The following is a 13190-nucleotide window of genomic DNA, read 5'->3' on the forward strand; positions in this document are numbered from 1 at the left end:
ATAGAATAGACACCCCCTTCCCCTTACAGTCGGGCTAAAGAATCATCACTGGCTGTGACCAGGACATTGGGTTGTAGAAAGGAATATAACCCTCGATTCTCCCTAGATTTATTTTAAAAACCCCTTAAAGAGAAACGCATCCTGCAAAACGGCTAATATAGTCAAGTGGTGGACCTTACCACCACCACCACGGGTGAAAAAATACTGTAGAACAGGGGTAGACAAACTGGCTCTTTCCCACATATCGGTGTAGTTCTTGAAGCCCCCACAGCCCTGTTGGCCAGCTTGCAGAAGGCATTACTCTCTTTAAATCTCTTCTCCAAGCCAGCTTGTGGCTTGGAGAATGCATTTAAAGTTAAAGTTGTTCCACCTCTCTCTCTCTCCCTCATCTATTTTCCTTCCTTCCTTCCTTTTGAGGCAGTGATGCTCTGTATTCTTGGTGCATGGCGGGGGGACAACAACAGGGGGAGGGCTTCTAGTGTCCTGGCCCCACTGATGGACCTCCTGTTGGCACCTGGATTTTTTTACCACTACGTGACACAGAGTGTTGGACTGGATGGGCCATTGACCTGATCCAATATGGCTTCTCTTACGTTCCTTCCTTCCTTGCGGCTCTCAGACACCTGAAATTTATTCTATGTGGCTCTTACCTTAAGCAAGTTTAGCCACCCCTGCTATAGAAGCTTCTTAGATAGCAGTTGTCCATCATTAACACTAATAATAATATTTGAAAAAGATACATGTCATGTCAAAGTTTTGTCGAGTCTGTGAGTTACTGGGAAATGAGGTAGCTGGAGAGGAATATAAACTGGAAGGGGACACAAAGGTCATTTAGACCAGCAGTCCCCAACCTTTTTGGCACCAGGGACTGGTTTTGTGGAAGACAATTTTTCCACGGACTGGGGGCGGGCATGATGGTTTTGGGATGATACAATTGTGCACTTTATTTTTATTTAGTTTGGTGTAGTGGTTAAGTGCGCAGACTCTTATCTGGAAGAACCAGGTTTGATTCCCCTCTCCTCCACTTGCAGCTGCTGGAATGGCCTTGGGTCAGCCATAGCTCTTGCAGAGTTGTCCTTGAAAGGGCAGCTTCTGCGCGAGCTCTCTCAACCCCATCTACCTCACAGGATGTCTGTTGTGGGGAAGGAAGGTAAAGGAGATTGTGAGCCACTCTGAGACATTGAGTTGTGGAGGACAGGATACTATTATTATTATTGATATTATTAAAATTACATTGTAATATATAATGAAATAATTATTCAACTCACAGCCTGGTTGCTAACAGGCCACGGATCGGTACTGGTTCACAGCCCAGGGGTTGGGGACCCCTGATTTAGACCAACCTCCTGTGTGCAATGCAAGGAGTTCACAGCTACTTCTCTCCCCCCCCCCCCCCCCCACTCCCTCGCTGACCTCTGCCGTGTGTTAGTTTGGTGTAGTGGTGAAGTGTGCGGACTCTTATCTGGGAGAACCGGGTTTGATTCCCCACTCCTCCACTTGCAGCTGCTTGGGTCAGCCATAGCTCTGGCAGAGGTTGTCCTTGAAAGGGCAGCTGCTGGGAGAGCCCTCTCCAGCCCCACCCACCTCACAGGGTGTCTGTTGTGGGGGAGGAAGGTAAAGGAGATTGTAAGCCGCTCTGAGACTCTTCAGAGTGGAGGGCAGGATATAAATCCAATATCATCTTCTTCTTAACTGACCAGGGTGTATTTCAGTGGCCTAAGAAAATAATACTAAAATTTCATGGTGATTGGAGAGGAAGGCTAGAACAGGAGTCCACTGGGGAGGGAGACCAGCGGCCCATTGAAAGATAACACCGTTGATTCAGCACTCACTTCATCAGATGCATGAAACGTTTAACTGCTAGGCAGATGCATCTATATACAGAGCTGCAAACCGCCCAAAGAGAAGATGTTAGAAAGAGAGACTGAGTTAAAACAAGTGAGTGAGGACCAATCGATTGTGAACTGGTCTGTGCAGCAGCATATGAACCTGTTTGAACATCTTTCTACTGCGCGGGTGGCCAAACTTGCTTAATGTAAGAGCCACATAGAATAAACGTCAGCTTTTTGAGAGCCGCAAGGCATCTTATTATTATTAATAGTATTATTATTTACATTTAATCGCCCTATCCTGGCTAGCGCCTGGCTCAGAGCAATGCACAACAATAAAAATACATATAAAATCATATGAACATATGAAGCTGCCTTCTACTAAATCAGACCCTCGGTCCATCAAAGTCAGTATTGTCTTCTCAGACTGGCAGCGGCTCTCCGGGGTCTCAAGCTGAGGTTTTTCGCACCTATTTGCCTGGACTCTTTTTTGGAGGTGCCGGGGATTGAACCTGGGACCTTCTGCTTCCCAAGCAGATGCTCTACCACCGAGCCACCGTCCCTCCCAAATCAGTTACATTAAAAAAATTACAATCCCTGCTCGTGTCTTTAAAGTGCTCTTATTCAGTCACTGCATCACGCCAGGGGTGGGGGGGATTCCCCAAAGAGGGGGTGGAGAGGAAAAGGTGCCAGCACGGCACCCGTCATTGTCGTTAAGCAAAGGCCCTGCAAAACTAAAAGATCCCAAAAGGCCCTGATATCTTCTGGCAGAGCGTTCCTGTCAAGTCGGCAGATTCAATAACGAGTCGTTGTTGATACAAAGAAACTACTTTATTGATACTGATACTTGAGGCTAAGCCAGCATTGAGAGACTAAAGAGCATATCATGATACATTGCATATAAGGGTTACTTCTGAGGAATTCCTAAGGGCGGGGGGATTATGCAGGGAACATTCACACATTGATGTTACCAATTCGTTCTCAGGCCTGCATGGCCTTGATCGTTTTGGGCTCTTGACTCCCTCCTGAGAGCCAGGCCTGAGAAGGTACAGATAAGACTTTCACATCTTTCCATTTCAAAGCAAAGCTATCCACTACAGGAAAGGAGGGGGGTAGGGAAGGTTTGAACTAGCAGCATTTGGTTATACTTTGGTTCTACCCAGAATGCTCTCTGACTGAGCCAGAGTTTACAGACAGACTTGACAGTTCCACCAAGTTGGGACCAGGTCTGAAAAAGCCCTGGCCCTTGCTGAGGACAGCCGGACCTCTTTTGGGCCAGGGATCATCAGCAGATTTCGAATACTGGAGCGCAACACCCTTCCTGGGATATAGTAGAGGAGGTGGTCCCATAGATACATCGGTCCCAGACTGCTCAGGGCCTTAAAGGTTATAACCAAAATCTTGGATCTAACCCGGTACTCAACCAGAAATCAGTGTAGCTGGCACAGCACAGGTAGAATATGTGCTGCCATGGTGTTCTTGTCAGGACTCGCGCTGGACATAAATATCAGGTGTTTTAGAGCTGCAAGGAAGGAAGGCAAATAGTTGGGGGAGAGAGAAGTGGAAAGAAAGCAACTTTAATTTTAAACACATTGTCCAAGCTGCCAGCTGGCTTGGCTTAAATGAATGTTTTAAATAGAGAAATGCCTTCTCCAAGTTGGCTGATGGGGTGGTGGGGGCTTTGAGAGCCACACAACATGTGTGAAAGAGCCACATGTGGCTCCCGAGTCACAGTTTGGCTGCCCCTGTTCTGCATGGCCTCAGATGGTGGTGGCTCTCATTTTGCTCTTGGGGCAGTTAGAGGGGAGGCAGCGACTGAGGCCTCCTAGAGAGGCAGCGGCAAAGTGGATGTTTGAAGCTGGGTTTCCCAAGGTCAGCCTTTGTTGTTGTAATCAGCATTTCAAGCTGAGAGGGTGAATTGTGCTTTTAAGTCTTCACCCTTATTTTGTTTTGAGTACTTTTGTGTAGAAATTTAATGCTCCGGGTTTAAAAGTTGTGCTAGCTCTCTTGTGGAAACAAAACTAGTAGTTCTGTATATGACTTGAGCGGACTTAAAATGCCCTCTGCCCACCTGCGATTTGAACTAGTACAGGGCAGGAATGGATTTGTGTGATTTCACGGAGTGTTTTAATTCAGTCCTAAATTCCAGGTCAACCAGCCTGACTTCTGTTTCCATGTGTACAGTGCAGAGTCATTGGTGGCAAAAGGTCCAGTTACGTGATCGCTTTTCTACAGGCTTAGTATGGGAAGAACCGAATCTTGAGCATACTAATTTGCTCTGGTTTCTGTGTGAGAGGTCTTATTTTTCTGGCTATGGGATCTTATTTACCCTGTTTTTTAAAATTATGCGTACTTTTCTGGAAACACTGGTGTAGTGGTGATGATGTAGTATCTTTCAGAACAGCAGACAGCTGTTGTGGTGCAAGGGGTAAAGTTAGGACCCTGGGAAACCTGCATTTGAATCCCTGCTTCTGCCCTGGAAGCTGGGTGACCTTGGGCCTCTTGCAAACTCTCACCCTTGCCTATCCTACATGGCTGTTGTTGTGGTTGTTGGATATTGTTAACTCTGCATGCAAAAGGATCTGGGAGGGAGAGAGTCATAAGAACATAAGAGAAGCCAAGAGAAGCCAATGGCCCATCCAGTCCAACACTCTGTGGGTGTTTTCGCACTCACCTTCAGCCGGCGCCGCGACCCTCTTGACGACGGAGGATCTGTGCTGATTTCCCACACGAAGCGCTGGAGCAACCAGAAGAGCCGCCAATTTCCGGCGCGAAGCCCGCTCAAGCGTTTTCCTGCTTCTTGGCGATTTACGTTTGAGCGGGCTTCGCGCCGGAAATTGGCGGCTCTTCTGGTTGCTCCAGCGCTTCGTGTGGGAAATCAGCACAGATCCTCCGTCGTCAAGAGGGTCGCGGCGCCGGCTGAAGGTGAGTGCGAAAACACCCTGTATCACACAGTGTCCAAAAATTTATTGATATATATATATATATATATATATACACACACACACGCGCGCGCGCGCGCACACTGTGGCTAATAGCCACTGATGGACCTCTGCTCCATATTTTTATCTAACCCCCTCTTGAAGCTGGCTATGTTTGTAGCCGCCGCCACCTCCTGTGGCAGTGAATTCCACATGTTAATCACCCTTTGGGTGAAGTACCTCCTTTTATCCGTTCTAACCCGACTGGTCAGCAATTTCATCGAATGCCCACGAGTTCTTGTATTGTGAGAAAGGGAGAAAAGTACTTCTTTCTCTACCTTCTCCATCCCATGCATAATCTTGTAAACCTCTATCATGTCACCCCGCAGTCTACGTTTCTCCAAGCTAAAGAGCCCCAATTCTCTCACTTGGATACACTTGGTAGTTAGTCCCACCCTCTCACTGGTTAGATCAGTGGTCCCCAACCTTTTTGGCACCAGGGACCGGTTTTGTGGAAGACAATTTTTCCACGGACTTGGGGGGGGGTAGGGGGGTGCGATGATTTCAGGATGATACAATTGTGCACTTTATTTCTGTTAGTTTGGTGTGGTGGTTAAGTGTGTGGACTCTTATCTGGGAGAACCAGGTTTGGTTCCCCACTCCTCCGCTTGCCGCTGCTGGAATGGCCTTGGGTCAGCCATAGCTCTCACAGAGTTGTCCTTGAAAGGGCAGCTGTTGCAAGTGCTCTCTCTGCCCCACCCACCTCGCAGGGTGTCTGTTGTGGGGGAGGAAGGTAAAGGAGGTTGTGAGCCGCTCTGACTCTGAGATTTGGCGTGGAGGGCAGGATATTATTACTAATACTACTGCTGAATTGTAATATATAATGAAATAATGATACAACTCATGGCTCGGCCACAGACCGGTACTGGTCCATAGCCCAGGGGTTAGATGTTGAGTCTCTTTGGCCCTTGTGTTTTTTCATTTTATATAGGATCTCTCTTCTCTCTCACACATAGGCTTGGAGCTGTAGCAAGGTTTTTGAAGTTACATTTTGAAATTTTTGAAAATAGTCTGCTCACAATAAGTTATCTGTACCTACATAAATACGTCGATGTAAAATGTGCTTCCATTTTTTGGTAGTAAAAATTTCTTTCTCTTGTTACTTTTGGAGTCGGATCATCTTTGTAATTTGTCTGAACAGCATTTTCCCCTTAACTGGGAAATGTGGAGGGCTTAGGGATACTGTGGAAAGCTTCTGTGATTCTAAGGCAAATGATATATATATTTTTTAATTTAATCCAATATTAGGAGAGTGGAGGAGAGGATAGTGGTTTTCTAAAGAAGCTTTAAGTCCAGAACTCTAAACCAGTAGGAAATCAATGCATACTTAGAATCATAGAGTTGGAAGGGACCTCCAGGGTCATCTAGTCCAACCCCCTGCACAATGCAGGAAACCCACAAACACCTCCCCCTAAATTCACAGGATCCTCATTGCTGTCAGATGGCCATCTAGCCTCTGTTTAAAAACCTCCAAGGAAGGAGAGCCCACCACCTCCCAAGGAGGAAGCCTGTTCCACTGAGGAAACTCACAAATTCCTCCCCCTAAATTCACAGGATCCACATTGCTGTCAGATAGCCATCTAGCCTCTGTTTAAAAACCTTCAAGGAAGGAGAGCCCACCACCTCCCAAGGAGGAAGCCTGTTCCGCTGAGGAAACTCACAAATGCCTCCCCCTAAATTCACAGGATCCTCATTGCTGTCAGATGGCCATCTAGCCTCTGTTTAAAAACCTCCAAGGAAAGAGAGCCCACCACCTCCCAAGGAGGAAGGCTGTTCCACTTCTTTCTTAATGTACTATTAAGAATACTACCACCTTAGCTATGGGACTACAAATGCAGCATAAACTGCTGACTCCTGTAGTTTAAGAAAACAGGATCTGTGTTAAAGGTTAGGTTAGTTTGCCCTATGAGAAATGCAGACTTTTGGAGACTTCAGCTGAAAACACAGATAACAGTTTTGGCTCAAATGCTCCCCCACATTTTTTTTTTTTAATTTGACCTTCACAGACCCAGCTACGTTGTGGGTCACTGATTCACATTTCTCCCTTTCCCTCTTACTGTCTCGGGTAGAGATCTTCCACTTCATCCTACCTGGTCATTTTAACTGGAGATGCCAGGGCTTGAACCACGGATTCTCAGCATGCCAACCAGAGGCTCTTTCCGCTGAGCCACAGCACCCAGTAAAGAAGTTAGTTTTAGGAGCATCTCTCCCCCCCCCCCCCACACACACACACTTTTTGTCCCTCTTTTGTAATGGGAGTTTGTAAAGAACTTCTCTTTTTAGGATTGAATCTTACACAGTGTTTTTTTAACCTGGGTGTTAAAACAAAAAGATAAATCCAGCTTCCCAGACGGTCTTGCCCAGGGGTGTCAAACATACAGCCTGAGGGCCAAATCCGACCCCTGGAGGGGTACTATCAGGCCCACAAGCAACTGGCTGTCATCTGCTTCCTTCTCCCTTTCTCTTGCTTCCTTCTGCATCACAGCTTGCTTTGCAAGGCTTGCTCAAGAGCTACAGAGCAAAGCCTCTGTTTTCTCCATTGGCGGAGGCTCCTCCCTTGGGATGGGATAGCTTGCTTTGTCAGGCTCTCAGTCGCACAGCAGAGCTACTGAGCCAAGCCTCTCTTCTTTCTGTTGGCCTAGGCTCTTCAGAGTAAGAGTTGTCAATTATCAGAGACTGTTACATAAGCAAAGTATTGCAAGAGTGCTAATGTTTTGAGCATGTTTTAAGTTTTTTTTAAAAAAATCTTTACTTGTGTTTGTGTCCTTTATAGAGTTTATATCTCGACTATCTGGCATTACATTTTTGACACACATGGCCCGGCCCACAAAGTCCCATTTATGTCAGATCTGGCCCTTGTAACGAATGAGTTCGACACCCCTGGTCTTCTACAGTTCATGAGGCTGTAAAATGGGTATCCAAAGCTCAAGTTTCTGTTTGGAACACTAATTCATTGTTTCTGGCAGCATTTCTACAGTTCTGCTATTATTAATTTTATTCATACACAGACCACTTTTTCTTCCCCATATGGGCCCAAGGAAAACTTGTTCTCACCCCTCCTTATTATCCTAACAGCAGCCTGGTGAGATAGTTCACACTGAGGGGGCGTGACTGACCCAAGGTCATAGAATCATACACTCATACAGTTGGAAGGGACCTCCAGGGTCATCTAGTCCAACCCCCTGCACAATGCAGGAAACTCACAAACACCTCTCCCTAAATTCACAGGATCTTCATTGCTGTCAGATGGCCATCCAGCCTCTGTTTAAAAACCTCCAAGGAAGGAGAGCCCACCATCTCCTGAGGAAGCCTGTTCCACTGAGGAAACTCACAAATCCCTCCCCCTAAATTCACAGGATCCTCATTGCTGTCAGATGGGCATCTAGCCTCTGTTTAAAAACCTCCAAGGAAGGAAAGCCCACCGCCTCCCAAGGAGGAAGCCTGTTCCACTGAGGAAACTCACAAATCCCTCCCCCTAAATTCACAGGATCCTCATTGCTGTCAGGTAGCCATCTAGCCTCTGTTTGAAAACTTTCAAAGAAGGAGAGCCCACCACCTCCCAAGGAGGAAGCCTGTTCCACTGAGGAAACTCACAAATCCCTCCCCCTAAATTCCCAGGATCTTCATTGCTGTCAGATGGCCATCCAGCCTCTGTTTAAAAACCTCCAAGGAAGGAGAGCCCACCACCTCCCAAGGAGGAAGCCTGTTCCGCTGAGGAAACTCACAAATGCCTCCCCCTAAATTCACAGGATCTTCATCACTGTCAGATGGCCATCTAGCCTCTGTTTAAAAACCTCCAAGGAAGGAGAGCCCACCACCTCCCAAGGAGGAAGCCTGTTCCGCTGAGGAAACTCACAAATGCCTCCCCCTAAATTCACAGGATCTTCATCACTGTCAGATGGCCATCCAGCCTCTGTTTAAAAACCTCCAAGGAAGGAGAGCCCACCGCCTCCCAAGGAAGCCTGTTCCACTGAGGAATCGCTCTAACAGTCTGGAAGTTGTTCCTAATGTTGAACCGGAAACGCTTTTGATTTAATTTCAACCTATTGGTTCTGGTTCCACCTTCTGGGGCCACAGAAAACCATTCCACACCACCCTCTAGATGACAGCCCTTCAAGAACTTGAAGATGGTGATCATATCACCTCTCAGCCGCCGTCTCTCCAGGCTAAACATGCCCAGCTATTTCAATCTTTATTCATGGGACTTGGTCCCCTGTGGTGGAAGATTTAGGGGGACCAGCAATGTGCAGGGCTAGAGTACCTAGCATCAATTCCATCCTCAATCTACAGACATTACTGCCTGTCTCCCCCTCCTTTTGGTTGTTGTGACGCACATGATGTCATCTGCTTTGAGTCGCCATGAGAAAGAGGGACGCTAAAAGACAACCATTTTAAAATACCCCACAGCAGGTTCATGAGAGCTGGCATGGAGTAGTGTCAGATAAGAATCCTTGGAGACCTGGGTTTGATTCCCCACTTCTCCACGTGCAGCTGCTGGGTGACCTTCGGCTAATCAAGTTCTCTCGAGCAGTTCTCTCAGAGCGCTTTCAGCCCCACCTACCTCACAGGGTGTCTGTTATGGGGAGATGAGAGGAAGGAGATGTTACAGGGTTGCCGCTTTCAGGAAAGTTAGGGAAATGGAAATTGGTCAGGGAAATTGGTCTGAAGTCAGGGAAATTGTGACTAAAATATATTCAAGCCATGGATTTTTGACCTGCTGCCGCAAGAGCATGATCTGTTCTTGCAGCAACCGGAATAGAGAAGTGGCAGAACACAAGTAAAACTTAATGATGCCCTTTCCCAGCACCACCTTTTTCTCAACTCCACCTCAGCAACCAGCCTAATGTGCTTGTTACTTTTGGAAAGTTCCTACTTGTTAGCATTCAGAGTTTACTTGAATTGAAGTTTGTATCTTGGTCTGATTTTTGGTGCAGTTGCAAAACAGATGTTGCTGCCGTTAATGTTGAAAGAAGCTGATACTAAATCACTTACTTTGACAAATGTTTCTGCAGTTGAGACTTCTTGTAGTTGTAGCGTTGAACGTTTCATTAAGCCTTGCATTAATGCAACGGGGCTATTCCTTTTTAAACTTGTGGTTATATTTGAATGGTGGTCAGGGAACTTGACAAACGTTGGTCAGGAAAAATCAGGGAAATGAAAAATAAAATTTTAATGGCAACCCTGTTTTAAGATGCTGTGAGACTCTGAGTGACGGGTGGGGTATAAATCCAGAATGTTCTTCTAAAGCTACCTGAAGGTTATATTCAGTTTCTTCCTTGAGATTTTTTTCCTGCCTTCTGAGAAGTGAAACTGAAATCGGAGCATTCTTTTTATAGAGGCAGGGCACAGCCTGAACTGTGCTGCAACTGGAGAAGGTCTGTTCTGGGTCGCAGTGCCAGACACTGAGAGCCAGGATTGCTTTGGGGCTGCAGGATCATTCAAGGTAGCAGTTTTTTTGTAGCAGGAACTCCTTTGCATATTAGGCCACACACCCCTGACGTAGCCAATCCTCCAAGAGCTTACAAGGCTCTTTTTTGTAAGCTCTGGGATGATTGGCTACATCAGGGAGGTGTGGCTTAATATGCAAAGGAGCTCCTTCTTGAATTCCACCCCTGCCCTTGATGTAGCCAATCCTGGAGCTTACAGTAGGCCCTATAATAAGGATTAGCTACAACAGGGGTGTGTGGCTTCAAATGCAAAGGAGTTCCTGCTACAAGAAAAGTTCTGATTTGGGACATCTGAGGGGTTCAGCCTGCATTGAACTTGCATGGAAATGGCAGGGTTTTTTCCACTGTAAGCAGTTTTATTATTCCGTTCACAATTAAGCAAAAATAAGACACTCATTTCAGGGATTGAGGTGTTTCAGTGTCTCTTCATCGGTTGCAAAATTCATCTAGTAGGCTGCTTCAGTGGAACCCGATTTCAGCATCTGGATATCAGGTTCACAGCATAATAATGGAATCGCTCTGTATAGTCAAAGCGATGTTATTCCCAGTAGTAATGTATGGCTGTGAGAGCTGGACCGTAAGGAAGACCGAGCACAGAAGAATAGATGCTTCTGAGCTGTGGTGTCCCTTGGACTGCAAGAAGATCCAATCAGTCAGTCCTAAGGGAAATCAACCCAGACTGTTCCCTGGAAGGTCAGATGCTGAAGCTGAAGTTCCAATACTTTGGCCACCTAATGAGAAGGGAGCACTCCCTGGAGAAGACCCTGATGCTGGCAAAGACAGAAGGCAAAAGAAGAAGGGGAGGGCAAAAGATGAGATGGTTGGACAGCGTTACTGATGTAACAAACACGAATTTGAGCAGACTTCGGAGGATGGTGGAAGACAGGAGGGCCTGGCGTGACTTTGTCCATGGGGTCGCAAAGAGTTGGACTCGACTGTGTGACTGAACAACAATAACATCGCTGCTGAATTGTGTTTGTGATTTATACAGGCTTTATATGTATTCCTTTTGTGACTTGGTGTACACTATTTGATTTATATTGGAACCACAGTGTTTCTTGTCTCAGTACTCAATTTGCCAATTGCCTACCCAGCACAAGTGTCCCCCAACTCTCCCCATATTTTTCCAGGGGGAGAGACATAGAACAGGGGTCCCCAACCCCTGGGCCGTGGACCGGTACCGTTCTGTGGCCTGTTAGCAACCGGGCCACAGGGTGAGGCAGAGACCTTCACCTACTCTTCATTTGAAGACCCTCGTGGGGGGCAAGGATTGGGTTGGGGCAGCAAAAACCCTGGCACCCCCAACAGTCCGTGGAAAAATTGTCTTCCACAAAACTGGTCCTTGGTGCCAAAAAAGTTGGGGGCCACTGATATAGAGTATCCTTCCAGTGTTGGCGATCGCCAGCCAGTGAGTTTTGTTTGTACCTTCAGGTGAGTATTGCTTTGAGAAGAAAGGGAGAAGAGGGAGTCTTATGCTTCTGTTCCCACAGCCGGGCAGGGTTCTGACTTTGCAGGTGAGGTAAAACACTATTTCTGGGCAAGAGCTACTTGCTTATTTGTTTTTCTTCATTTTTGATCTCGCTTCTCTCCCCAGAAAAGACCCAAAGTAGCTTCTCTTCTCCTTCATTTAGTCTTCGCGACAACCCTGTAAAGTAGGTTAGGCTGAGAGTGTGGGACTTGCCCAAGGGCGTGTTTTGGGGACTCTGCAAAGCCCCAGTAGAAATAATTACACAATTCTCCGCTGTGTTATTAGATCCCTGGTCCTCCTTCTATGTTTATGTGTTTTTGATTGAATTATATTATAAATTAAAGTTCATTTTTAATTGCACAACTTTTAAAAACGTTCACTACCTTTTGGGTCCTGGTCAGGCTGAACAGTGGCATGAAAATGTTTTAAATAATAATGATAATAGTAGCTGTTCCACCATGTCGCTGGGGTAGAAATGCCTGAGGTAAATTGGCAAAGGCTACCGTTTGTTCCGCATCTCTGTTTTCAGAATTTTCAGAGTGCAGTGCAGTGGGGAAAGATACATAGGTTGTGCAGATGCCTGCGTTTGTAATGCTCAGGGATTGAATTCTGTCAAAAACTTTGTCTTGAAATGAATATTTTTCTCTTCAGGAGCGGCGAAGGCTGAATCGCTCTGCCATGGGTTTCGGAAGGTACAAGGTAAGAATTTCAAGAGAAGAAAAGGGTTCTTTTTGCCTTATGGAAGCTGAAAGGTTATCGGAAGCGTCTGCTCTCCCGCCACGTCTGTTCACCTTGACATGAATTGGTATCACGGCAAGCAAACGACCTAGCCATACTAATTTTTCAGAGCAATAAGGTCACTCAGGATCCCGGAAGAAACTCGATAAGTGCTCTTTGGGAAAACGAGAGAGACCTTCTAATTGGGTTCACCTGAGCAATTACAGCGGTTCAGCTGAAGAGCATTTAACAAAACCTCTAATTCACTGTGGGTCATGTCGTCCCTTAGGGAAGTGGCTTAGTGAAGAGACTCGGCTGTGGATCAGAAAGTTTTTCCCACAGTTACTAGATGCTCTTTGGTTCGTGGCTGGATGAGAATTTGAGCCCAGGTTTCCCCATTAGTACTCTTTATTCATTTCATTTAAAGCTTACTTGAGGGTTTTAATACACTAAAGTAAGCTTTCGATAAGAAGACTAAAAAGTATTAATAGGAGAACCTGGGTTAAAATTTCCTCAGACGGCTTTCTTGGCACGTACCAACTACTTTTAGAAAGTGGGTGGCAGGGCCAGATGATCTTTTACCCAACAAAGCATCTGATTGGCCCTTCGATATTTGATTGGCTGTGCAGGCCTTTTTAAAAAGTTGCATTGGCAGCAGTTGCACCACAACACAAGGACCCTCGCAGTGTGGCTGAAGATAAGAGCCAGCGTCATCCGTTTTGTAGTTGTTCCCACAACAGTGTGTCAG

General features: G+C 46.3%; 1 protein-coding gene across 1 annotated transcript in view; it reads left to right on the plus strand.

Moving 5' to 3' along the window:
* Window positions 1-13190, plus strand: part of OGFR (opioid growth factor receptor) — a 39617-nt gene that overhangs the window by 949 nt on the left and 25478 nt on the right. The window contains exon 2 of the mRNA XM_060230647.1: window positions 12377-12424. Within this exon, the coding sequence (XP_060086630.1) occupies window positions 12377-12424 (48 nt within the window). The remainder of the gene's footprint in view (window positions 1-12376; window positions 12425-13190) is intronic.

Source organism: Heteronotia binoei, chromosome 2 (assembly GCF_032191835.1).
Source record: "Heteronotia binoei isolate CCM8104 ecotype False Entrance Well chromosome 2, APGP_CSIRO_Hbin_v1, whole genome shotgun sequence".
Classification (NCBI taxonomy): Eukaryota; Metazoa; Chordata; class Lepidosauria; order Squamata; family Gekkonidae; genus Heteronotia; species Heteronotia binoei.